Source organism: Callithrix jacchus, chromosome 14 (genome assembly GCF_049354715.1).
Source record: "Callithrix jacchus isolate 240 chromosome 14, calJac240_pri, whole genome shotgun sequence".
Lineage (NCBI taxonomy): Eukaryota > Metazoa > Chordata > Mammalia > Primates > Cebidae > Callithrix > Callithrix jacchus.
Window position 1 is genome coordinate 113366436 of NC_133515.1, and position 26065 is coordinate 113392500.

Genomic DNA, 26065 nt, shown 5'->3' on the forward strand with positions numbered 1-26065 from the left:
GTGCCGGCCGCTTACTGATGGTTGGGCTCAGCCCAGGTGACGCTGTCTCTGAGAACCTGAACTTGAAAAAGTGTTCCAGGATCCGCAGCTGGCCATGGGAGCTGAAACCAGAGGGCCGTGGTGAGAGCCCAGAGAGGCCCTGGAGGTCGCTGTCAGAGGCACAGGGGCTCTAGGGAGCCAAGCAGGCCAGTCAGCGGGGATGGGCAGGAGTTCAATGCCTCCTGCAAGGCTGGCATCCCCTCTTAGGTTCCATGGACCTGTAAGGCACAATTACAGGTCCATGCGCAATTTATGTAAGGATTTGCGCAATTTATGTAAGGATTCATGCTGGGGAAAGGACAGTGACCGGGGCACACACTCGGGGGACTCACCCAGGAAGGCCTGGGACAGAGCCTGGCTGGGTTGGGTGCTGCTGCCTGGGGAGAGCCTATCTCCCTGGCAGGCTGTGGCTGAGGGGCAAAGCTGGGTGGCTGCCTGCCCAGGCTCTGGTCCCGCATGGGGAGCAGATGGTGTGAGAAGGAGTAGAGCAAGCCCTCCCGAGTAACTCAGGCAAGGAGGCACGGCCGCAGGGAGCCAGGCCGGCTCGCTTGTCTAAGGAGCCATGACAGCTGGTGCACACAGCCCCTGCCTCCAGCATCTTAGCTCAGCTCCTATGCCAGGTGTTCCCCCCCTACACACGCCATCTGCGAGGTACAATCTTTGGGGCCAGTCTTCCTCCACAGCCATAGACTCCCTCTTTGGGCTGGGGTCGCGGCAGCCGCCGTGGACCATACACGGTGGCAGATGCTGGTAGCTGCTCACTCTGCCCTGCCCTGCCCTGCCCTGCCCTGGCCATTTTTTCCTCAGCCAGGCCAGAGCTGGAGACCTGGCTCAACCAGAAGACAAGACATCACCAGAGAAAGGGTGCCTAGAAGGGTCTGGAGACCCAGCAGCCCTGCAGGGGCCATGCACGCCCTGCCTGCACCACCTGTGTGTGCTGTCCCGTCACCCTATGTGTGCTGACACTGCTGGTCTCAAGGTTCCTGAAGATGCTCTCTGCCCCGGGTCACCCCCTGTGTCAGCCCCGCATCACCCCATGTACTGACTCTCACCCCATGTGTGCTGACACTGCTGGTCTCCAGGTTCCTGAAGACGGTCTCTGCCCCAGGTCACCCCGTGTGTCAGCCCCGTGTCACCTCATGTACAGTCACCCCGTGTGTGCTGATATTTTTGGCCTCCAGGTTCCTGAAGACAGTCTCTGTCACCCTGTGTGTGCCTGAAGACCATCTCTGCAGGTAGACCAGGTCTCTGCCGTCCCCACATGTGTACCTGCTGTGCGCCAGCCTTTGCTTCTGTTCCCCTGGCCCCAGGCACCCTCTGCATCCCCTCTGTCCTCTGCCCTGCCCATTTTCCTGGTGTTGGCAACACCCCGCCTGGTCAGCTGCCATCCCGGGATTGCTCGTGCTCTCTCCTAAACCTCTGTGCTTAAATTCCTTTGGGTGGGGATGCCAGACAAAGGGGGTGACTGGCAGGAGGGGCTCAGGACTCCCCTGTGAATGAGCAGAGTGGGTGAGGGTGGCAGGGCAGGGAGTGCACTCAGTCTGTGTGGTAGGCAGTGTGGCAGGTTAGTGGAGTAGGTTTTCGTGTTGGATTAGTGTGGTAGACAGTGTGGCAGGTTTGGGTGGTAGATTAGTGGAGTAGGTTAAAAGCGTAGATTTGGGTGTAAGTTAGTGGTGCGGGTTAATGGAGTAGGTTTAGGTGGTACGTTAGTGACAGGTTAATAGAGTAGCTTTGAGTGGGCAGCTAGTGGAGTATTAGTAGAGTAGGTTTGGGTAGTTGATTAATGGAGTAGGTTTGGGTAGTAGGTTAGTGGAGTAAGAAGGGCAGGTTTGGGTAGTTGGTTAGTAGTGTAGCTTTGGGTGGTCATTTAGTGGAGTAGATAAGTAGAGCAGGTAGTTGACTAGTAGAATGGCTCTGGGTGATTGGTTAGTGGAGCAGGTTAGTAGAGGAGGTTTGGGTAGTTGGTTAGTGGAGTAGCTGTGGGTGGTCAGTTAGTGGAGTAGGTTAGTAGAGCAGGTTTGGGTAGTTGGTTAGTGGAGTAGCTGTGGGTGGTCAGTTAGTGGAGCAGGTTAGTAGAGCAGGTTTGGGTAGTTGGTTAGTGGAGTAGCTGTGGGTGGTCAGTTAGTGGAGCAGGTTAGTAGAGCAGGTTTGGGTAGTTGGTTAGTGGAGTAGCCGTGGGTGGTCAGTTAGTGGAGCAGGTTAGTAGAGCAGGTTTGGGTAGTTGGTTAGTGGAGTAGCCGTGGGTGGTCAGTTAGTGGAGTAGGTTAGTAGAGCAGGTTTGGGTAGTTGGTTAGTGGAGTAGCCGTGGGTGGTCAGTTAGTGGAGCAGGTTAGTAGAGCAGGTTTGGGTAGTTGGTTAGTAGAGAAGCTGTGGGTGATTGGTTAGTGGAGCAGGTTAGTAGAGCAGGTTTGGGTAGTTGGTTAGTGGAGTAGCCGTGGGTGGTCAGTTAGTGGAGCAGGTTAGTAGAGCAGGTTTGGGTAGTTGGTTAGTGGAGTAGCCGTGGGTGGTCAGTTAGTGGAGCAGGTTAGTAGAGCAGGTTTGGGTAGTTGGTTAGTGGAGTAGCTGTGGGTGATTGGTTAGTGGAGTAGGTTAGTAGAGCAGGTTTGGGTAGTTGGTTAGTGGAGTAGCCGTGGGTGGTCAGTTAGTGGAGCAGGTTAGTAGAGCAGGTTTGGGTAGTTGGTTAGTGGAGTAGCCGTGGGTGATTGGTTAGTGGAGCAGGTTAGTAGAGGAGGTTTGGGTAGTTGGTTAGTGGAGTAGCCGTGGGTGATTGGTTAGTGGAGCAGGTTAGTAGAGCAGGTTTGGGTAGTTGGTTAGTGGAGAAGCTGTGGGTGGTCAGTTAGTGGAGCAGGTTAGTAGAGCAGGTTTGGGTAGTTGGTTAGTGGAGTAGCCGTGGGTGATTGGTTAGTGGAGCAGGTTAGTAGAGCAGGTTTGGGTAGTTGGTTAGTGGAGAAGCTGTGGGTGGTCAGTTAGTGGAGCAGGTTAGTAGAGCAGGTTTGGGTAGTTGGTTAGTGGAGTAGCCGTGGGTGATTGGTTAGTGGAGCAGGTTAGTAGAGCAGGTTTGGGTAGTTGGTTAGTGGAGTAGCCGTGGGTGGTCAGTTAGTGGAGTAGGTTAGTGGAGCAGGTTTGGGTAGTTGGTTAGTGGAATAGCTGTGGGTGGTCAGTTAGTGGAGCAGGTTAGTAGAGCAGGTTTGGGTAGGTGGTTAGTGGAATAGCTGTGGGTGGTCAGTTAGTGGAGCAGGTTAGTAGAGCAGGTTTGGGTAGTTGGTTAGTGGAGTAGCCGTGGGTGGTCAGTTAGTGGAGCAGGTTAGTAGAGCAGGTTTGGGTAGTTGGTTAGTGGAGTAGCCGTGGGTGATTGGTTAGTGGAGTAGGTTAGTAGAGCAGGTTTGGGTAGTTGGTTAGTGGAGTAGCCGTGGGTGGTCAGTTAGTGGAGCAGGTTAGTAGAGCAGGTTTGGGTAGTTGGTTAGTGGAGTAGCCGTGGGTGATTGGTTAGTGGAGCTGGTTAGTAGAGCAGGTTTGGGTAGTTGGTTAGTGGAGTAGCCGTGGGTGGTCAGTTAGTGGAGCAGGTTAGTAGAGCAGGTTTGGGTAGTTGGTTAGTGGAGTAGCCGTGGATGGTCAGTTAGTGGAGCAGGTTAGTAGAGCAGGTTTGGGTAGTTGGTTAGTGGAGAAGCTGTGGGTGGTCAGTTAGTGGAGTAGGTTAGTAGAGCAGGTTTGGGTAGTTGGTTAGTGGAGTAGCCGTGGGTGGTCAGTTAGTGGAGTAGGTTAGTAGAGCAGGTTTGGGTAGTTGGTTAGTGGAGAAGCCGTGGGTGATTGGTTAGTGGAGCAGGTTAGTAGAGCAGGTTTGGGTAGTTGGTTAGTGGAGTAGCCGTGGATGGTCAGTTAGTGGAGCAGGTTAGTAGAGCAGGTTTGGGTAGTTGGTTAGTGGAGTAGCCGTGGGTGATTGGTTAGTGGAGTAAGTTAGTAGAGCAGGTTTGGGTAGTTGGTTAGTGGAGTAGCCGTGGGTGGTCAGTTAGTGGAGCAGGTTAGTAGAGCAGGTTTGGGTAGTTGGTTAGTGGAGTAGCCGTGGGTGATTGGTTAGTGGAGCAGGTTAGTAGAGCAGGTTTGGGTAGTTGGTTAGTGGAGTAGCCGTGGATGGTCAGTTAGTGGAGCAGGTTAGTAGAGCAGGTTTGGGTAGTTGGTTAGTGGAGTAGCCGTGGGTGGTCAGTTAGTGGAGCAGGTTAGTAGAGCAGGTTTGGGTAGTTGATTAGTGGAGTAGCCGTGGGTGATTGGTTAGTGGAGCAGGTTAGTAGAGCAGGTTTGGGTAGTTGGTTAGTGGAGAAGCTCTGGGTGGTCAGTTAGTGGAGTAGGTTAGTAGAGCAGGTTTGGGTAGTTGGTTAGTGGAGTAGCCGTGGATGGTCAGTTAGTGGAGCAGGTTAGTAGAGCAGGTTTGGGTAGTTGGTTAGTGGAGAAGCTCTGGGTGGTCAGTTAGTGGAGTAGGTTAGTAGAGCAGGTTTGGGTAGTTGGTTAGTGGAGTAGCCGTGGGTGGTCAGATAGTGGAGCAGGTTAGTAGAGCAGGTTTGGGTAGTTGGTTAGTGGAGTAGCCGTGGGTGATTGGTTAGTGGAGCAGGTTAGTAGAGCAGGTTTGGGTAGCTGGTTAGTGGAGTAGCCGTGGATGGTCAGTTAGTGGAGCAGGTTAGTAGAGCAGGTTTGGGTAGTTGGTTAGTGGAGTAGCCGTGGGTGATTGGTTAGTGGAGTAGGTTAGTAGAGCAGGTTTGGGTAGTTGGTTAGTGGAGAAGCTGTGGGTGGTCAGTTAGTGGAGTAGGTTAGCAGGGTAGGTTAGTAGGTCGTCAGTGCTGCAGGTCAGTGGAGCAGTCCATGTGGTTCCAGGCTCAGGATCAGCCATTTCTTGATTCTGTCTGCATTTATTAGAAGACCTTCTATAAATAGGCAGTTTCCCACATCAGCGGTTTGGTGACCTGATTCTTTGCATCTATTAGGTAAATGAGGTGAGTGTACTGTAGCAAGTTTTTCTGTTGTCAGTGCAGTTCACAGAGATTCAGGGGTGTGTGAAGTCTTTTCCCTGTGTGTGCACCCATTGTTTCCTGGTTGTGTGGTTGCCAGTCAGGAAAAGCTGCTGAGCCCAGTTGAATCAGACAGCCCGGGGCGAGAGGCATTTGGACTGATCTGCAGAGCTGAGAACAAAGAGGCCTTGAATAGTGGACAGACAGCTGCGGAATCCCGCGCCCGTCAGACTTTGCCCCGGCCAGTTTAGGCATTCATCTGTTGTTAGGGGGAGGCCAAAAATTCACCAGCCACACACGCTTCTTGGGAGTGGCATCAGCCAAGAGGATGGTGAGGGCACTTTCCCATGGCTGGCATTTCTAGACTTCAGATTCTGGGCGGCCTTGGCACTCTAAGGTCAATGGCGGTGTCTTCCCATCAGTACACAGACCTTAGCCAAGTTAAAATGGGGGGTACTGAGCAGGGCAGTGATCACACTCACCAAGGGGCCGTCAAGAATGGGCCAGGCAGGGTTTGGGGACGTGGGGCTGGGTGGGGCGAGGCTGGTCTCCACCCCTTCTTTGTCTGGCCCCGTGGGGCTGTGTGACTTTAGGACCCTGGATGCGCTTCTGTGAACCTGTCTACATGGCGTGACATGAAGGAGTGGAACTGGGCGTCCTCTCACCGTTTTTCAGCTCCTTGTGTTTGTCCTTGGAGTCAACAGGAATGTCTGGAGTGGTTACCCCTGTGCTGATGAAGAAGAAGCTGGGAGGGCACGAGAGGTACCACTAGGGCATAAGGCCCCAGGCAGGACTGTCCTCCTCACTGTGGGCCCCACCATGTGAATGGAGGTGCCCGTCTCTTTCTGAGGGGCCCCATGGCAGCCCCTCGCCTTAGGTAGAGAGTGTCCCCATGCCCAGCCTGTCAGCTGCCTTCCACACTGGTACTCCTTAACCTTCAGCTTCCCACTCACTGGTCACCTCTTATTTCATCCGGTCATTGCCACAGTGCTGGGAGGCAGGCTGTGTTGCCACCCTGTTTTTTCTTTTTTGGGGATGGAGTTTTGCTCTGTCACCTAGGATGGAGTGCGATGGTGCTATCTCGGCTCACTGCACCCTCTGCCTCCCAGGTCGAAGTGATGCTTCTGCCTCAGCCTCATGAGTAGCTGGGATTACAGGTGTGCACCACCGTCCCTGGCTAATTTTTATATTTTTACTAGAGACAGAGTTTTGCCATGTTGGCCAGGCTGGTCTCAAACTTCTGACCTCAGGATATCTGCCCACCTCGGCCTCCCAAAGTGCTGGGATTACAGGCATGAGCCACCACACCCAGCCCACCACCCTGGTTTTATAGATACCTACACAGGGGCAGAGTCCACTTGTGCCACCTGACTATTGGGGACCACACCCACCCTGCACCATGGCGTGTTCCTTGCATTAGAAGATACAGCTGCCTGTTTGCACCTGTGTCCTGTTTTCATAACAGGAAGGCATACACAGTTTCTCAGCAGAAGCTGAGCTGAGTTCCCCCTTCTCACCATCTGGGATTTCATTTGCATGATTCTGCTGGGAATTGACTCCCGATTCATCACTGTTTTCGTGGCTGTGTCTAATTAGATAGATGACAGCCACCGTGTTTCCCGGACGTGCCCAGCTGGAAACGTGGAGTTCCTGCTGTTGTTTCACATGCCTGGTTCTTTAGCAGTGGACCATTGGCTCTTCCCCTCTCATGACCCCTCCGTCCTTGCCCTTAACCCTGGAGGGGCGTCTTTCTGGGACAAAATGAAATGGTCTTGGAGGAAGTTTTCAGGAACACAGAACTGGCCAAGTTTTTCTGCCTGGAAAGCAGGAAAAATACTGATGTTGTTTTTAACACCCATGGAAGAAGCTTTGGATTTTTTTCCCCAAAGAGTAAACTGTATATGTGTGGGACCCCTGCTTCCTGCGCCCTTGCCAAGGGCCTCATCTGATCCATGCCTGGTTTTGTCCAGCCCGAGAAAGACCTTCACACTTTGCATTTCTAAATGGTTGGAAAAACCAAAAGAAGGAAATAGTTCATGATGTGGACACGTTATGAACTGGAATTTCAGTGCCGTAGATAAAAGCTTATCGGGGCTTGGCCACAGCCACCGGGCCACATCCTTCCGTGGCTGCACTCCTGCCGCAGACAGAATTCAGGAGGGGCGAGGCCGAGATCTGCGCCTCAAGCAAAGAGGTCCCCACCTGGCCTTGTAGGGAACACGCGCTGGGCCTGCTGTGGGCGGGGCATTTCCCTGAGCGTGGACCCGCAGGCATCGCTGGGCGAGGATTGGTGGTGATGACAGGGCCTGGGAGTTCTAGAAACTGTAACTGGCAGGGTCCCTGCTCCTACAGTGCCCCGTCTCCTTGGCAGGGGCAACACCTGCTCTCCTTTCAAAGGCGTAGGAGCAGAGTGGGCCAGGGCGTGGGCTGGTCAGGGGACAGGGGCGCCTTCCCAAGAGTGGGCCCTGGGGTTTTGGAGGGCTTGGCCTGGGCTGGGGTCGGCCCCTCAACTACCTGCCAAGGGTGCTGTGGGTGTGGCGTGTGAGTCCATCAAAATCTAGTGCAGATGTCAAAGCAATAAATAAGGCCTTTGGGAAAAACAGCCTGATCCTGGATGCAGATGGGTGTGACGGCGGGAAGTCACCAAGGGTGACGGACCTTGTTCTTAAACCTTTTTGTCTGAAGGCCATTTGCAAAGCTGCCAATCCCAGTATTAGGATAGGTGGCCCAGGGTGGGCATGTTTCTGGGTGACGAGAACCTTTGCTGTCCCTTGGGACCCCTGTGCCTGGTCTGCGCAGGAGGGGCCTAGGAGCCTGCATCTTCCCAGCTGTGGGAGCCTGTGTTTTCCTGGCTGTGGAAGCTCCTTCCCAGCTGTGGGAGCCTGTGTCTTCCCAGCTGTGGGAGCCTGTGTTTTCCTGGCTGTGGGAGCTCCTTCCCGGCTGTGGGAGCTCCTTCCTGCCCGTGGGAGCTCCTTCCTGCCCGATGAGGCACTCTTACCTTCTCTTCTCTTGTCTCTTTTTAAGTAATACCCATAAAATGGGGTCCGGGAACAGCTCAGGACACTCCCGGTGGAGATGCAGCCCTCTGGAGCAGGTGGTATTGCGGTTGCTTGGCTGCCCCCTCACCTCTTGCAGGCTTGGGGCCTCAGGTGCACCCCTCAGTCTGTGCCCCGTGCTCGGGAGGCACCGCTGCGGCTGCAAGAACCGGGAGCGTGACCAAGGTCCCGAGGACAGGAGCAGCGGGGGCGGAGGCTCCCACCCACCCCGTCCATTGGGAGGCACAGCTGATATGTGGCCGCTGCCCAGTGGGGAGAGGTGCCCCGTCAGAGGCAGGGCCCCTCGCTGTCCTCCCTGGCCTGAGGTCACCCGCAGGAGTCTGTAAAGGTTTTTCCAGGTGGGGCTTTTGCTCTGCCCTTGGGCAGGAAGGCCTCTGAGTCGCTGACTACCCAGGTGCCTCCAGTTGGGATCCACCTGCTGCTTTTCGCCGGGATGGAAGCCTGGAGGCCAGGCTGTGGCAGAGAGAGGCTCAGCCTTCTTTCTTCTGTGGCTATTGCACGTTGGTGCAGAAAATGAGAGTTGCTTTAGATCTCGCTCTGCAAGGCACTGGGGAGCGTGTCAACACCGAGAGCCCCAAGTGTGGAGGGAGAGAGGAGCGTGGTGGGGCTTCGTGCAGCGGCCTGGGGACTCGGGCTCCGAGGTCACCAGGTCTTGGAATTGGGGCCACTTATGTGACCCATTCATTTGCTTTTAATTAAAGGAATATTCTTTTTTTAGAGAAAATATGCGAAATCCTCTAAAACGGCTGGGCATAGCGGCTTATGCCTGTGACCCCAGCGCTTTGGGAAGCCAAGGTGGGTAGATCACTTGAGATCAGGAGTTTGAGACCATCCTGGCCAACATGGTGAAACCCCATCTCTATGAAAAATAAAAAAATCAGCTGGACCTGGTGGAGGATGCCTGTGATCCCAGCTACTCAGGAGGCTGAGGCAGGAGAATCACTTGAACCCGGGAGGCGGAGGTTGCAGTGAGCTGAGATTGTGGCACCGCACTCTGGCCCCCGCGACAAAGCAAGACTCCATCTCTAAGAAAAAACTAAAACTAAAACTGGGAATGACAGCTCCCCGGCCCCTGAGTCTCATCCCGTGGTTTTCATCTTAGTTCTGCTTCTGGCTGCCTTTCCACCACAGGGCCGCCGTGTGTGACCTCCTCTGCTTCAGGCTGTCCCTGGGTATTCACTGCTGGGACAAAGAGGAATTTAGCAAATCTAGATTTCTGTTCTTCTCCCCTTTCTGCCAGTTTCAGATTTTGTTAGTTATTTATCTGACATTAACAAGGCTCCTAACATTTCAACTTTATCCTCTGTAACGGTGGACTTCCCAGTCTGTCTGCAGCTTGATTGTAAAAAGTTGAACCCAATAAAGCAAGGTTTAGTGTTATGATTATTTTATGACATTATACATTACAAAAAGTGAAACATCGCCTTGGGAAGGAAATAATATTGTCACTAATCCCAGATAAGCCTAATATTTAAATATAATCACTGCATTTTTATATTTGCTAATTAAAAAAACTCAGAAACCTAAAATCATAATAAAAATTATAATGTACATTCTTTCTTCCAGTTTGTCAATACCTTGATTTATTTCCCAGTCTTCTTTGGAAATAGTTTTCTGTCTTGTGCTTTTAATATTCTCTTAGATTTCCTTTTCTGAGTATATATTATATTGGAGAGAAAAAATGGCTTTTTTTTTACCTTATTCTTTGCTCTTGATTGATATGTATGCCTCAATATTTTCATTGACAAAAATTTTTAAATAATTTACTGGATGCTTACTTGAAAGCTGAGTTAAGTTGACATCTTGTCTTGGGACGCCGAGATAGGAGCCACTGGTTGGGTGCAGTGGAGCTTTGGATGAAGGGCAGGTCCTGGGTCAGCCTCCTGCCTCCTGAGAGAGCAGTTACAAGTCCAGGCCCCCATTTTTAAGGAGCTGCGATCTCCCCAGACCTTCTGAGTGAGGATTTGGTTTGTGGCTCCCAACTGCAGTGGGAGCTGGCTGTGCAGGAGGGCTATCACCGCCAGAGCCTCCAGCTGCTGTAGCCCTCCCCAAGTGGTTCCTGCAGGTGGCCCTGCTTTTATTCAGCCTAGTGGTTCAGCAGGTGCTGGTGGAGAGTGGGTGCTGGTGGAGCAGGTGCTGGTGGAGAGTGGGTGCTGGTGGAGACTGGGTGCTGGTGGAGACTGGGTTCTGGAGAGTGGGTGCTGGTGGAGAGTGGGTGCTGGTGGAGTGGGTGCTGGTCTAATATGAGTCCCTTTAAAGACTTCACCTCCTAGTACCACCACAATGTGCTGCTGTCTCCAGCTGTCCTCTGGCCACGCCGGGCCCCAACCCTGCTGCACCCCAGCCTGCTGTGGCTTCCCTAAGAGGCCCTTCCCCCACCCCGTCTTCCTTGGGGTTGGATCAGAGCCAGGATGCAGGGACAGGAGCCTGGCTCCCATGGGGAAGACTGGCCCCGAGCTCCGTCCCGCGGTGGACTTCTGGTCATGCCTGTCACCATGCTGTCTGTGAAATCAGGTGACACCGTGATAAGGGTGCTGCGGGACTGTGTTTTGGAGCCAGCATTCTGCATCAGCAGTGACTCCTTAAAAAACTGTAGTTGATAAGACCTGTACCTGTAGAAAGGGCCTTCATGAGCTCAGCGGGGCACACCGGACTGCACGGGCTCCTGGTGAATCGTGTCTCACCTGGGAGGGGAGAAGATCAAATTGATACCATTAGAGATGCCCCTGTTTCTGTGAACTGCTGTGCCCCATGGGGTTGGGGCAGCCGAGGGAGCTCTCACCATTTCTTCCCTGTGGGGATGTAGGGGTTCTGGGTGCACAACTGCATCAGGGACCCCCTCCTTTTCATCTGTCATCATGGGTCAGAGTGGAACCTCCCGGCTTCTGTGTCTGCCTCTGTGAAGGTTTGAGAATCACTTAGGCTTCTTAGGATTTTTGTCATTCTAGTCAGGAAGAGGGTCCTACAAGGGCCGAGGCTGACTGGGTTCCTGGTCTTTGGATGGGGTAGAGCAGGGCCCTCGGGCCACCCACACAGGTCTCAGGGGCAAACCGCAGCCCCAAACCAAAACGGAGCTGCCCGAACATGGGAGGGCGAACGTTTTTTAAATCCGGGAGCTTTGTTGGCTTCAGCGTCCTGCTGGGTTGTAAGAAACGTCTTTTCCCCTCTTAACTAATTGCAGAACAATGGCAGGGAGGGACAAGAGGGTGCCTGATGAGACCTGGGTCTGTGCCAGGGCACAAGCCCACAGCCAGCCCAGCCCCGCGACCCCAGCTCAAGCATGCAGCTCCAAAGCAGACGCCAGCTTCCAGGTTTACTTGGCACCGAGGTGGGAAGATGACTGGAGAATCCCCTTTCATCCTGCAGCTTCCAGGCCTGGGTGTGGCCCCTTGTTCCCGGGACAAAGCTCATGGTTCCAGCTGGGAAAGGGCTCCCTGAGGATTGGCTGCGTTTGGATCCCGCTCTCACTCCTTGTTACTTTCCAGTCTTAAGAGTTCCTCTGCAGCCCTTGGGATGGTGACATAGGTGCGGTACAAGGTAGATGCTAAATGGGTTCCTTAAGGTGCTTCCTGTTTCCTTTGTGCAGTCGTCAGAACTGTTGCCAGGGGAGTCTGTAGATTGTTGCCCAGGCACCTTGGTACGATTCTCTAGGATTCAACGAAGAACCCAGAGTGTGTTGATTCCCACCTTGTGCAGGCAAGTGTCTTCTTTTTCGTCCTCTTCTACGAGGTTCTTGCGTCTTTGACAGCTGATAGTCCCTCTGCAGGGATTTCCTTGGTTCCAGTTTGGAAGATTTTCGGCAACCTCGTGCTTCCAAAAGTTTGGGTGAAAAGTGTGGGTTGATGACAGAAAAGTGAGACATATCATAATTAAATCATAATTTGTTTCTGATACTTTGATTTGACAGTTTGATGTTTAAAAGGCGTGGATGAGGCATCTGGGATTGAGGAATGGTGCAGCGTGGTCTCAGGTTGTATTACTCCTGGGGCAGGTGATGCTTGAAGCTGCCTGGCTTCTGGCAGTGCCAGCAGGATGTAGGATTCTGTGGCTTGCAGTGAGACCCTTTCCGATTTGTGATTTAAACACTTGCTCCCGGGAGGGCTCGATCCGATGTGGAGGCAGGACTATGGCCCAGTGAGTACCAGGCCACCAGTGGGACAGTGAAGCCTCATCTCCCAGATAGATCTTTAGGTGCTAGACAGACCACCTCCCAAATTTGTGAAAAAAGCCAGGAGCTCCTAACTCTAACTGAAGGTCAGACGCACTGGGACGGTCTCTGAGTTTGAGAGCCCAGGAATCAGGGGACGGGGTAGAACTTGAATCTGGCGTCCAGTCGGATCAATGTGCTCAATCTGACTGAGACCTGGAGAAGCTAGACCAGAGAAGACTGTAGCCTCGAGGCGTGTCCAAGCCATGTGGACTCCTGAGTGGCCCTGTGCAGGAGCCTGGATTGCCTGGGGGGGGCTGTGATGGACGGAGAACTGCTCCTTGCAGCCCCACACTGCACTCAGGAAATCCTCCAAAGGGGCTGGTGATACTCCATGCAACCCAGTGGTGGGCAGCCGTACCCTGTACCCTGCATCACAGGTTGTGAGGAGTTGAACCCTGCACCCTGCATCCCAGGTCGTGGGGAGCCTCACCCTGCACCCTGCGTCCCATGTCGTGGGACCCTGCATCGGGGCTCAGGGAGTGGCACACGGCTGCCTCCCACATTCACCCCTCCCAATTCCAGCTTTCCTGGAGGGTGTGTCTTTAGTCGGTTGAGTGGGTTTGGGAGTGAACTGAGACTCTGCCTCTCTCTCAGGGGATGCCCAGGGCACTGGGGTGTATGCAGACATGCCCTGCTGTATGTAATGGGCATGACCAAGTGACGTCGGGTTTGTGCTCTTACTGCCGTTGTCTTTTTTCTGTAACTTTAGTTAATTCACCGTTGGTTACTTACTAGGTCCTCGGAATACACCGATCAATAATGCATCATCTGCTTTCGTATAATGTGATGATGGTTGATTCCCAAGACTTACGTGGGGATCGGGAGACCCCCAGATCACTAAGTTAGAGGGAAAAGTGCGGCTGGGAACTCTTAAGGCAGGCACGCCTCCCATTCCACCGAAAGACCCTCTGCTCACTGAGGTAGACACATGTCTGATCGCCTCCTTCGGAAAAGATAAGCAGAAACTCAAAGAATGCAGCCATTTGTCCCTTATCTACCTGTGACCAGAAGCCCCCTCCCCTCTTGGAGTTGTCTTCCCTTCACCTCAAGTTCTCCTGCCTTTCCAGACGGAACCAGTGTTCATTTTACACATATTGATTAATGTCTCATGTCTCCCTAAAATGTATAAAGCCGAGCTGTGCCCCAAAGATCTTGGACACTGTCGTCAGAGGCCATGCCATGGGCCTGCCCTTGACCTTGTCAAAATAAACTTTCTAAATGGACTGAGACCTGTCTCAGATGTTTGGGGTTCACACATGTCACTGGGGTGGCGTCTGCGACCCATGGGAGAGGCAGCCCCTGTCTCCCCTTCTCTATTGGAGCAGTCCCTGGCCCCATCCATGTGGCCCTGGTGGGGCCTGCCCCAGGCCCAAGCTGTTTACTGCGCCCTGGAGGAGGCCTCGGTGACAGGGGACCCTGTGCAAGGGGGCAGCTGTGGAGGAAGGGCAGGGAGAGAGGATGGGCAGACCCCACTTCCCCTTACCTGGAAGCCAAGGCCAATCTTCAAGCCCCGGCTGCCCCTTCTGCCTTCAGGTATTTGGGGTACTCCAGGATCCCACAGGAAATGACCCTCACAGCCAAGGATTTGGGCTTCTATAGCCAAGGGGCAGGCGGGCCTGACTATGGAATTTGATCTCATTACTGGTATCAGTGGGCGTCTTATAAACACAGCAGCAGCTTCCAGTTCACCCCTGCAGCTCTAGAGGCTGGAAGTCCCAGGTCAAGCACCAGCAAATCGGGTGTCTGCTGAGGGTCACCCCCGTTCGGAGAAGGGACCCTCTCCCTGTGTCCTCACATCGTGGACAGGACAAGGCTGCACTCAGGGTCCTTTCATAGGGGCAGCCTTCCCACCCTGGGGCAGCACCGTCCTGGTCTCCTCACCTACCAGAGGCCCCGCCTCCCAACACCAGCCCTTTGGGGGTTAGGTGTCAGCACACAAATCTGAGGCCGTGAATGTTCAGTCTGCAGCAGTGAGGGCTCAGGGCACCATGAGCACTAACGTTGGACTCAGGCAGCTGGACGCCCCCGACCCCATCCTGAATCCCCCACCTCGAGCCCCCTTCTCTGAAAAGCTCCGTGTCACCTGCAGTGGAAGTAAGGGGCATCCCCTGGCTTCCCTCGCACCACACAGCCCACCTCGGTGGTCCTATCCGCTCTTCCTCTAAAATACACCCATGCCCTCCACTCTGGGTGCCCATTTCTCCTGTGGCTACTGGTGCGTGCAGGCCTGGAACTAGCCCCTGCTCTTCAAGTCACAATGGCCGCCTGCACTGGTGGCTCAGGTCACATCTGTTAAGTACAGAAGCGAGTTACATTATGATGGCCTAGTCCTTCACAGACTTCATTGGGCCACGTGAGACTCCCTGACATTCAACCCAAGTGCCTGGATTTCTGTGTGTACCCCTATGGTAAGGCAGTGCCACCTGTAACTCTCAGAGCACAAGCTCTGGATGAAATGCCTGGATTTCCGTGCGTACCCCCATGGTAAGGCAGGACCACCTATAACTCTCAGCACTCAAGCTCTGGGTGAAGTGCCTGGATTTCCGCGCGCACCCCTGTGGTAAGGCAGTGCCACCTGTCACTCTTACCACTCAAGCTCTGGGTGAAGTGCCTGGATTTCCGCGCGCACCCCCATGGTAAGGCAGGGCCACCTGTCACTCTTACCACTCAAGCTCTGGGTGAAGTGCCTGGATTTCCGCACGCACCCCAGTGGTAAGGCAGTACCACCTGTCACTCTCAGAGCACAAGCTCTGGGTGTCCTTCAGTGATGAAAGGCAGTCATTGGTAGGAAGCACTAAAGTGATTTTGGGTCGGGCAAATGTTAATAGAAAGCCACATGGCCTGGCTTTGGGCTGCGGCATTTCAAACTTCCACAGCCTCCCACTTCCAGCAAGACTGGCATGGGGAGGCAGGATTCACCCCCGCACCTTTCCCAGTGGGGTTGGGTGGGGGCTTCTGTTCCTGCGTTCATCCTGGGAGAGGGCGTGTGGCATCAGTTGTAATTCCAGCCTGTAAAATCAGTCAAACACTTTGCATATTTGCCCTTCTGAAGCAGCACAGCCTAAGAGCCATTGGGTTGTATTGACTTTGTTGTTGTTGAGACAGAGTGTCACTGTGTCACCCACGCTGGAGTGCAGTGGCACAATCTCGTTTCAGTGCAACCTCGGCCCCCAGGTTCAAGCAATTCTCCCACCTCAGCCTCCTGAGTAACTGGGATTACAGGTGTGCGTCACCATGCCCAGCTAATTTTTTGTACTTTTAGTAAAGACAGCGTTTCACCATGTTGGCCAGGCTGGTCTCAAACTCCTGACCTCCAGTGATCCGCCCACCTCAGCCTCCCACATTGCCGGGATTACAGGCGTGAGCCAACCCCCCTGGCCTTGGTTGTATTGCTGTGTCCTGTGGGTTCTTGCTGCTGAGCAACACGCATGACAGAGAACCACAACATCGTCGCTGTGATTTACTTCTGGAAGACACGTTTGTGTTGAAATCCTGTACCTTAATGAGGTGTTTAAAATGAGAATAATTCTGCCATTAGCCTCAAGATGATTTTTAATATTGTGATCCAAATGTGATAAAAAGTCTTAGATTAAGATGCACAAAGTACTTTTAAAAGTTCCAGACAATGGCTGGGTGTGGTGGCTCATGCCTGCAATCCTGGCACTTTGGGAGACTGAGGTGGGTGGATCTCCGGAGGTCAAGAATTCAAGACCAGCCTAGCCAACAAGGTGAAACTCTTGTGTCTACTGAAAATACAAAAATTAGCCAGCCGTGGTGGCAGGCGCCTGTGTTCCCAGCTCCCAGGAGGCTGAGGCAGGAGAATAGCTGAACCCGGGAGGCGGAGATTGCAGTGAGCTGAAATCATGCCACTGCGCTCCAGCCTGGGAAACAGAGTGACACTGTCTCAAAAATAAATGAAATTAAAAATCCAGACAATCGAGATGAAGTCATAATAAAAATGTATTGAGAATAAAAACAGTTCACCTCTGAAATGCATAGTACGTAGGGAACATGTGCAGTTAACCCCGGCTCTTGTTAGTTGGAAACGGAAGCCTATCTATCATACACAGCTAGCTCAGGAGACAGCAGAAGGAAAGAGTTCCCATCATCACGTCGTGAGAGTAAATTCTTAAATTCTGACGCTCTGACTCGAGTCAGTTTTCATTTCATAATTGAGATAATTTTGGTTCTTGATCGAAACAATGTAGTGTGTAGCTTTGAATTTGTTGGCAGATGTGTGTGTGTGTGTGTGTGTGTGCGCGTGTGCACGCGCATGTGTGTACGTGTGTGATGGAGTTTCTTGTTGCCCAGGCTGGAGTGCAATAGTGCAATCTCAGCTCCCTGCAACCTCTGCCTCCCGGGTTCAAGCAATTCTCCTGCCTCCACCTCCTGAGTAGCTGGGATTACAGGCATGCGCCACCACATCCAGCTAATTTTTTGTACTTTTAGTAGAGACTGGGTTTTACCATGTTGGCCAGGCTGGTCCGGAAACTCCCGACCTCAGGTGATCAACCTGCCTCAGGCTTCCAAAGTGCTGGGATTACAGGTGTGAGCCACCAGGCCCGGACAAATTGTTTATTTTTTTATATTTAAAAATGAATTAAGGCATCTGAGACTTTGCATATGGGAAACGTCAAGATGGTTTTATTTTAAAAATCAGTATTATAGAAGGTATTATAGTAGAACAAACTTTATAAAATAATCTTTAATGGCTGCTTTTTAAAATTAATACGTTTGTCATGATTAAATTAAGCATGGCAGATTTATTTTGCTGTGAAAGGGAATCTAACGGCAAAACATGCCTGGAGGAAGTTAGATGATCTTGGATTTCCAAGCTTCCGTCCAGTCCTGACCTGTTCTGCAGTTCCGCGGTGACTTGTGATTTTGATACTGAGTGTGAACCTGTACTTCGACTTTTCATTCCAAACACCACAATTCTCGACATTTTTTCCTCTGGTAGGATTTTTAGTACGTTAAGATTTGAGAATAATGGAAATATTAACAAGAAAACAAAAGGAAACGCAAAAACCACCCTCAAACTCCTGGACGCTTCCCTTGCTTTGTAAATGTCAAATACGAATGGATCTGAGTTGTATTTTTGAGACTCTACATTGAGAAGTTCACAGTTCCTGGTTGATGGTTATTGCAGGCTTCTCTGAACTGGAGACGCCTGTGCTGGCGCCCAGCTCCCTAAGTAGGTCACAGGCAGCGGCCCTGCTCTCACACTTGGGAGCACTCTGAGTGTGAGTGGCGGAGTCTCCTGAATTCCACCAGGGAGGATTAACCTCTCGAAATGCCTTCAGTGAGAGCAATGTTCATGCTGAGAACGCCGGGCTGACTCTTAACTGCTTTTCCAGTCCTGCCACTTACAGACCAACTGACTTGAGGCAGGTGACCTCATCCTTCTTATTTGTCAAGGAAAGGGGTTTCTTCTAACCTGGGTCTTGTCCTCTCCTCCCGCCCCGCATCAGCCACCTTCATGTGCTGTTCCTTCGTGGGTTGGTCACTTCCCCGGGACGTTCCTTTGTCCCTCCGAAGTGGGGTCGTCATTTCTGAGCTCTCGAGTGATTCCCTGTCCACACCGGGGTCTTCTCTGGGTGCCGGGTGTTCAGAGGCTGCCCTGACACGTGCTTTGGGTACTCAGCAAATGAGCCGGCAAGATCCACTGGAATGGAAGGGGCTGCTGTGAGGGATATTTGCAGAGTTTTTCGGTTTGTGAAGCACTTTTCACACACACGCGCCTCCTCCTTCTGTGACCTTCTTTGCCGGTCTCATTGTCATTGGTGCTTCATGGTTTAGGGCCCAGGCTTTAGAAGTGATGCCCCCCTCACGCTTACCCAGGCAGGGGTGTGGCGTTTGTGTGGCAGTCTCCCGAGGCTTTGGCCCTGGCTTCAGCAGGAGTTCCTGGATGCGCTGTCTGATGTCAGCCCTCAGTGTTCATCTGTGTTCCACTGCTTTAGTAATCCAGATTTCCCAGAACTTTCTAGAATCTCAACTCCATTCTCATCCTGTCAACTTACTTCATGGAGGGAGTGCCAGAGCCCCTTGCCTGCTGGGAGAAGTGGTCCCGCAGGCTGTGGGGGGCAGTGACCCGTGACCCCACTCACTGGCATGTGGTGCACAGCCAGGGCCACGCGGTCACATCTGCCCAGGGTCCCTCTCCAGCACCCACAGCCCCTTGGGGAGCCACCACCGCAGGAGATGGGTGGGAGCACGGAGCTCTTGAGAAGAGCCGAGGAAGGCTTGTTGAAGTGCTCTTTAAATCTTCTAGGTTTGGGGAAGGTTCCCCCACCCCAGTTAGGATTATTTGTGGAAATATTTATTATGATGGTTAAAATAATAATCCTGCTTGTCAAGTAATGGAGTCATACGTAGGTGCATAACATGGGGATCAAATGCATCCCACACTCCTGTTCCACCCAGACATGTGCAAACGTTACTTTCAGTTATGACATGGGGAGCCCTTCTATCCTGTAAAGCTAAACTCTCCAATTAAGCACTTTTAAATTGGAGAGTTTAGCTTTACAGTGACTGTAAGCTTTGTGCCAATAATGACCAGTAAGCTGAGGATGAGATGTGGAAGAAATGCAGAGGAAATGAGCAGATGTCGCTGCTAGTGTTTGTGAGTGTGCAAGTGTGTGCAAATGCCTTTCCTGTGTCTACTCACACTCGAGCACACTTAACGATATACATAGTGTGTATCTGCGTTACATCATCAGCATTCCTGAGGAACAGTGCCTTTCAAACTTTACCTTGCTTAGAATCACCTGGAAATCTTGTTAGAACCCACATTACTGGGACCCACTCCCAGAGCTTCTGATTCTGGAGATTTGGGGCAGTGCCCAGAGTTTGCTTTTCAAGCAGGCTCCCAGGTGCTGCTGTGGAACAGTGCTGGGCAGAATCTTGGCTGCTCTGTGGCGTGCAGACCCCTCCTGACCTGTTTAGCATCTCGCAAATTGAGAAGTGATTCAGGCAAAAATCAGCCCTTGCGTTTGTCTTCACGACTTTGAAGATGGGGTTCATATTTGAAAGGAACATTGGTTTCCAGTGTCTGTGGTGTCTTAATGCCCTGAGCTTGTCTCTCGGGGATGGAGCCATGAGGACCTGGACCCCCCTGCTCGTTCTCTTGTTCTGGAGGAGGTAGGTTTCTGAGGCAGCTCCAGTTCCCCTCCAGTGACATGCGTGCAGATGTAGCTGTTTGTAAGTCAGCCCACCCCAAACATACGTTCCGGTTTGGTGACAAGTCTTTCTAGCTCCTTTCATGTGCTGTGGTATCAGACAGAAAATGTAAACACACACACACCTACAGATGGACACATGCATGTGTAATATTGGTGTATGAGTGTCTTTCACACCTACAGATGAATGCATGCGTGTGTAATGTTGGTGTGTCTCACACCTACAGATGAACATGTGCGTGTGTAATGGTGTATGAGTGTCTTTCACACCTACAGATGAACGTGTGCATGTGTAATGGTGTGTGTCTTTCATACCTACAGATGAATGTGTGTGTGTAAGTTGGTGTATGAGTGTCTTTCACACCTACTGATGAATGCGTGTGTGTGTAATGTTGGTGTATGAGTCTTTCACACGTACAGATGAACACGTGCATGTGTAATGGTGTGCGAGTGTCTTTCACACATACAGATGAACGCCTGCGTGTGTAATGTAGGTGTGCAAGTGTCTCACACATACAGATGAACATGTGCATGTGTAATGGTGTGTCTTGCACACATACATATGAACACGTGCGTGTGTAATGTTGGTGTGCGAGTGTCTTTCACACATACAGATGAACGTGTGCATGTGTAATGGTGTGTGTCTTTCATACCTACAGATGAATGTGCGTGTGTAAGTTGGTGTATGAGTGTCTTTCACACCTACTGATGAATGCGTGTGTGTGTAATGTTGGTGTATGAGTCACATGTACAGATGAACGCATGCATGTGTAATATTGGTGTATGAGTGTCTTTCACACCTACAGATGAATGCATGCGTGTGTAATGTTGGTGTGTCTCACACCTACAGATGAACATGTGCGTGTGTAATGGTGTATGAGTGTCTTTCACACCTACAGATGAACGTGTGCATGTGTAATGGTGTGTGTATCTTTCATACCTACAGATGAATGTGCGTGTGTAAGTTGGTGTATGAGTGTCTTTCACACCTACTGATGAATGCATGTGTGTGTAATGTTGGTGTATGAGTCACGTACAGATGAACGCATGCATGTGTAATGTTGGTGTATGAGTGTCTTTCATACATACAGATGAACGTGTGCTAATTTTGGTGTGTGTGCCTTTCACACAAAGATGAATGCGTGCGTGTGTAATGTTGGTGTGCAAGTGTTTTTCACACATACAGATGAACGCGTGCATGTGTAATATTGGTGTGCGAGTGTCTTTCACACATACAGATGAACGTGTGTATGTATAATGGTGTGCGAGTGTCTTACACCTACAGATGCATGTGTGCGTGTGTAATGTTGGTGTGTGTGTCTTTCACACATACAGATGAACGTGTGCGTGTGTAATGGTGTGCGAGTGTCTTTCACACATACAGATGAACGCCTGCATGTGTAATGTAGATGTGCAAGTGTCTCACACATACAGATGAATGCCTGCGTGTGTAATATAGGTGTGCAAGTGTCTCACACATACAGATGAACGTGTGCATGTGTAATGGTGTGTCTTGCACACATACAGATGAACACGTGCATGTGTAATGTTGGTGTGCAAGTGTCACACATACAGATGAACGTGTGCATGTGTAATGTTGGTGTGCGAGTCTTTCAGACATGCAGATGAATGCATGAATGTGTAATGTTGGTGTGCGAGTGTCTTTCACACCTACAGATGAACGCATGCATGTGTAATGGTGTGTGTCTTTCACATATACAGATGAATGCGTGCATGTGTAATGGTGTGTGTGTCTTTCACACACAGATGAATGTGTGCATGTGTAATGGTGTGTCTTTCACACCTACAGATGAACGCATGCATGTGTAATGTTGGTGTGCGAGTGTCTTTCACACCTACAGATGAACGCGTGCATGTGTAGTTGGTGTGCGAGTGTCTTTCACACCTACAGATGAACGTGTGCGTGTGTAATGGTGTGTGAGTCTCACACCTACAGATGAACGCATGCGTGTGTAATGTTGGTGTGTGAGTCTTTCACACACAGATGAACGTGTGCATGTGTAATGATGTGTGTGTCTTTCACAGCTACAGATGAACGCGTGCATGTGTAATGGTGTGCGAGTCTTTCATACCTACAAATGAACGCATGCGTGTGTAATGTTGGTGTGTGTGTCTTTCACAGCTACAGATGAACACGTGCGTGTGTAATGTTGGTGTGCGAGTGTCTTTCACACCTACAGATGAATGCGTGCATGTGTAATGTTGGTGTGCGAGTGTCTTTCACACATACAGATGAACGCGTGTGTGTGTAATGTTGGTGTGCAAGTGTCTCACACATACAGATGAACGTGTGCGTGTGTAATGGTGTGTGTGTCTTTCACAGCTACAGATTAATGCGTGCGTGTGTAATGGTGTGCAACTGTCTTTCACACATACAGATGAACGTGTGCGTGTGTAATGTTGGTGTGCGAGTGTCTTTCACACATACAGATGAACGCGTGCGTGTGTAATGTTGGTGTGCGAGTGTCTTTCACACATACAGATGAACGCGTGCATGTGTAATGTTGGTGTGCGAGTGTCTTTCACACATACAGATGAACGTGTGCGTGTGTAATGGTGTGTGTCTTTCACAGCTACAGATGAACGCGTGCGTGTGTAATGTTGGTGTGCGAGTGTCTTTCACATACAGATGAATGCGTGCATGTGTAATGGTGTGCGAGTGTCTTTCACACATACAGATGAACGCGTGCATGTGTAATGTTGGTGTGCGAGTGTCTTTCACATACAGATGAACGCGTGCGTGTGTAATGTTGGTGTGCGAGTGTCTTTCACACATACAGATGAACGTGTGCATGTGTAATGGTGTGTGTCTTTCACAGCTACAGATGAACGCGTGCGTGTGTAGTTGGTGTGCAAGTGTCTTTCACACCTACAGATGAACGCGTGCGTGTGTAATGGTGTGCGAGTGTCTTTCACAGCTACAGATGAACGCGTGTGTGTAATGTTGGTGTGCGAGTGTCTTTCACACATACAGATGAACGCGTGCATGTGTAATGTTGGTGTATGAGCGTCTTTTTATCCCTGTTCCTCAGATGAGATCGTTTCCAGCATTTAGTAGCTCCCACGTTCACTCCCCTCTGCTTTATTAAATCTGTTAAGTCCATACAGTGAGCCTTTCATTTCAGCCATTATGTTTTTCAGTTCTAGAATTTCCGTTTGGTTCTTTTTTCATTGTTTCACTGTCTGTTAAGATAACCCCCTTTGCAGTAAAGGGGACCCTCTGTTTTGCCCTCTTCATAGCAGTCTTGGTGGCCTGGCTGAGAACGTGGTGGGAGGTCGACCCACTGTAAGCAGGTTGTGAAATGATCCCTTCAACTAGACCAGTGCCATCCCACAGAAATATCGTGATAACTACTTTTGTAATTTAACCTTTTGTGGTCAGTCTGTGAAAAAAAATTAGAAAGAAACAGTTAATTTTAAAAATGTTTTCTTTAACTGTATGCAAAACTTGTTCGCAGTTGAGCGTGAGCTCAACATAAAAGTTAGGGAAGATATACTTACATTCTGTTTGTAGGAAGTCCTTGAGGTCCAGTGTGAGTTCTGCACTTTTGCTCAACACTGGCCACCTCTCAGGTGCTCAGACCCAGGGCGCAGGGGCTTGTGTATGGGACGGCACCTCTGCCCATCACTCCAGGGGTTTGGTGGATCCGACTTCAGAACTGGCCAAAGACCTGCAGTCGGGAAGCTGGGTTTGCAGCTACTCCTGCAGCCTCCCCAGGCTCCCGTGGCCAAGGCCACATCTCACTTTCCAGCTTCCACGTTGTTGCCGCTGCCTCCTCTGGGGCTGGAGTGTGGGTTTCCATGGGGAACGGGGAGTCAGAACAAGCGGTGCTCCCTCCGTCCTCCGCTCTGGAGGTGCAGCCTGGTTTCTGGATTCGGTGTGGTCGGGGTTGATTTCTGCTCTAAACCGTGGCACGTGGCTGGGCGCTCGCTCCGTCCTCCGCTCTGGAGGTGCAGCCTGGTTTCTGGGTTCGGTGTGGTCGGGGTTGATTTCTGCTCTAAGCCGTGGCACGTGGCTGGGCGCTCCAGGACAGCCTTCTTACCTGTTCACATGCTGGGCAGCCCCTCTGCTTGCTGTGTCTCAGGTACGGGAGCTTGTTTGCAGTCATTTGTTTATCCTGAAATTGCAGCTGGTCCCAGTTCTCCCCTTGTCTGTCATTGGTCCGTGTTTTCCGTGTGGAGTGAATGGGCATCCCGGATGGCTGCTTTCCCCTCCCGTGTCTTCCTCCAGCACCAGCTCCCAGTTTCGGCACCTCTGACTTTCAGCAGCTCCTCCGTGGAGAGTACATGGAGCCACTAGTGATATTCTGAATATGACGTAAATTAAAATCTCATCTATTTAAAAGGGAGTATGGCAGTGCAGGGGAGGGTGTGTGTGAGGAGGCTGTTGGTGGACGGTGGGCATCACCAGGCATGAGGGCACAGTGTGGAATGATGGGCAGAGCAGAGCTGCCTTCTCCTTCTCTGGGAGAATTGGACCCACAGCACGGGGCGGTTCTGGGAAGGACAGTTGCCCTCGCTGACTCCCAGGCTACATGCTGTTACTGTCAGTGACACACATACTTTTTTTTGAAGTATCTGATTGAACCATAAACCAGAGCCAATTCTACAAACTTCTGACAAGGATTACACTGGGATAGTATAATCAGATTCCTTAAAAGGTTACACACATTTTATGACACGATACCCTACTGACCTGACCTTAGCTGTGTTAGTTACCCTAATGACCAAACATAGTCCCGTCAGGCACTGGGCCTTGAGCGTTTCAACATGTGAATTTCGGGGAGACACAGTTCCAATCCCATACCAATCCCTACTGGACTATATTGAAAGGGACTGGACCTATGAGTAAGGAATTTTAATTTTCCCAAGAGTGTTTGATAAAGAAATCGGTCTTGCTGTTTATTTCTCAGGGGCTTCTATACCTGTTCAATTTATAGCTTTAACATAACTATATTAAAAGTGCCTCTGCGTCTCCGCACTTCCCCTTGCTGCCCTCAGGCCTCCGACCTGACTGCCTGTGCTGCCCCCAGGCCCGTGTCCTCTGTGGTCGAAGCCTCTCCAGCTTGTTCTGCCTGAGTGATATTCTGAATATGACGTAAATTAAAATCGCATCGGCAGGAATGAAAGCGTTTCTCCGTCCAGCCCCAGATGCAGCAGCCTCTGTGTTGACCCTGGCGCACTGTGTGGTCTCATGGGCTATTTGGAGCCTCTCTCCACCCCCGAAATGACAATAACTGCTTGAACAGTGGAAGTTTAACTTCACTGAAAATACGTGTTTGGAATCACTAGGGTAAAACCCGTGCGTGAGAGAGCCCGTTTTCCCCGTTGGCTGACTTCACTACGCGGTTTTGAGACACTCAGCTTAAATCTCGTAAAGGTAACCCTTCAGGTGGTTGACCAGGAACAGCCACATTCCCACTCAGGAAATCATTGGTGTAAACTCTGAAGTGTTTACTCAGCTGCACAGGTGGAGTGAGTCTCTTCTTGAAAGTTGTCAAACCTATGTTTATTAAGACGTATCAACACGACGTTTCCGGGGGTTGCCAAAGATGGAGTGTTGAGGTAGCTTATGTAATTTCTCTCCCCATAATTACTGTTTTCGAAAATTCTGTACCGTGACATTGTCCCACCATTCAGATAAATATTCACACACTTATCAGCCTCAGTGAAAAGAAGATTCACGTAAGGAGTGAAGTGGATGGTTGAATATTTTAAATGCATTGTCACTGTTTTGAAACTAAGAACAGCAAAGAAGTAATGATGTTTGTGGGTTTTTTTCACATAATACCTTCCTTGTTTCTTCACAGAGACCTGCGCTTTAACAGAATCAGAGAGATCCAACCTGGGGCATTCAGGCGGCTGAGGAACTTGAACACCTTGTGAGTAGAAATATTCTCCTGGAAACTAACAGAAAAATCGAAATCAATACATCATTTACCTGCAGGTGAACTCATCCTGCACAATCAGTGGGCACGGTGGGGAAAAGTAGAGAAGGAAAGTCAGGGTGGAAAGCGCACCCAGGTGCCAGGACTGTGGCCGCTGTGCGTCTCGTCTCATGGCTGTGTGCCTACACTGCGACCCATGCTGACCGCTAAGCTTGCCCCTGGCCTTCACGTGGGTCACTTGCTCCAGAATCGCTCTGCCCTTGCTGGGGTCAGGCTGGCCTCTGTGTGCTCCTGCACCTCCTCTGTGACAAGGTTGAGCAGGACGTGCTTCTTCTGAGCGTGGAGTGGACGGAAGCGAGTCCCATGATGCCGTAGAGAACAGGCAGGGCCAGGGCCAGTGTTTCTGTGCAGACCCCAGGCTCCGCAGGACACGCCCAGTGCAGCGGAAGCTAGTTCTCTTCTGCACCAGGACTGAGCACACTGATGTAAGGGCAGGGTCACGGGGAACAGGGACCACCTGGGCCACCTGTTCACTGTTGACCCTGGAGGCAAGGGGCCTGGGGCCTCTTTCACCAGGTCCTTGTCTGTGCACATGAATGGAGCATGGGTCACAGGGGCCCACCTTTCCTGTCCTGCCTGCCCACCCAGACCACCCTCCTACCATGACTGCCTGAGC

The 26065-nt window shown here is 51.3% G+C and overlaps 1 protein-coding gene across 6 annotated transcripts in view; it reads left to right on the forward strand.

Moving 5' to 3' along the window:
- The window catches only part of PXDN (peroxidasin), a 127130-nt gene that overhangs the window by 22445 nt on the left and 78620 nt on the right, over positions 1 to 26065 (forward strand). For all 6 annotated transcript variants that reach the window (XM_054245264.2, XM_078350048.1, XM_078350049.1 and 3 more), the window contains exon 2: positions 25312 to 25383. Coding sequence is in view for 3 of the 6 variants with exons in the window: in XM_054245261.2 (XP_054101236.1) it covers positions 25312 to 25383 (72 nt within the window). In the remaining 3 variants the exon portion in view is untranslated. The remainder of the gene's footprint in view (positions 1 to 25311; positions 25384 to 26065) is intronic.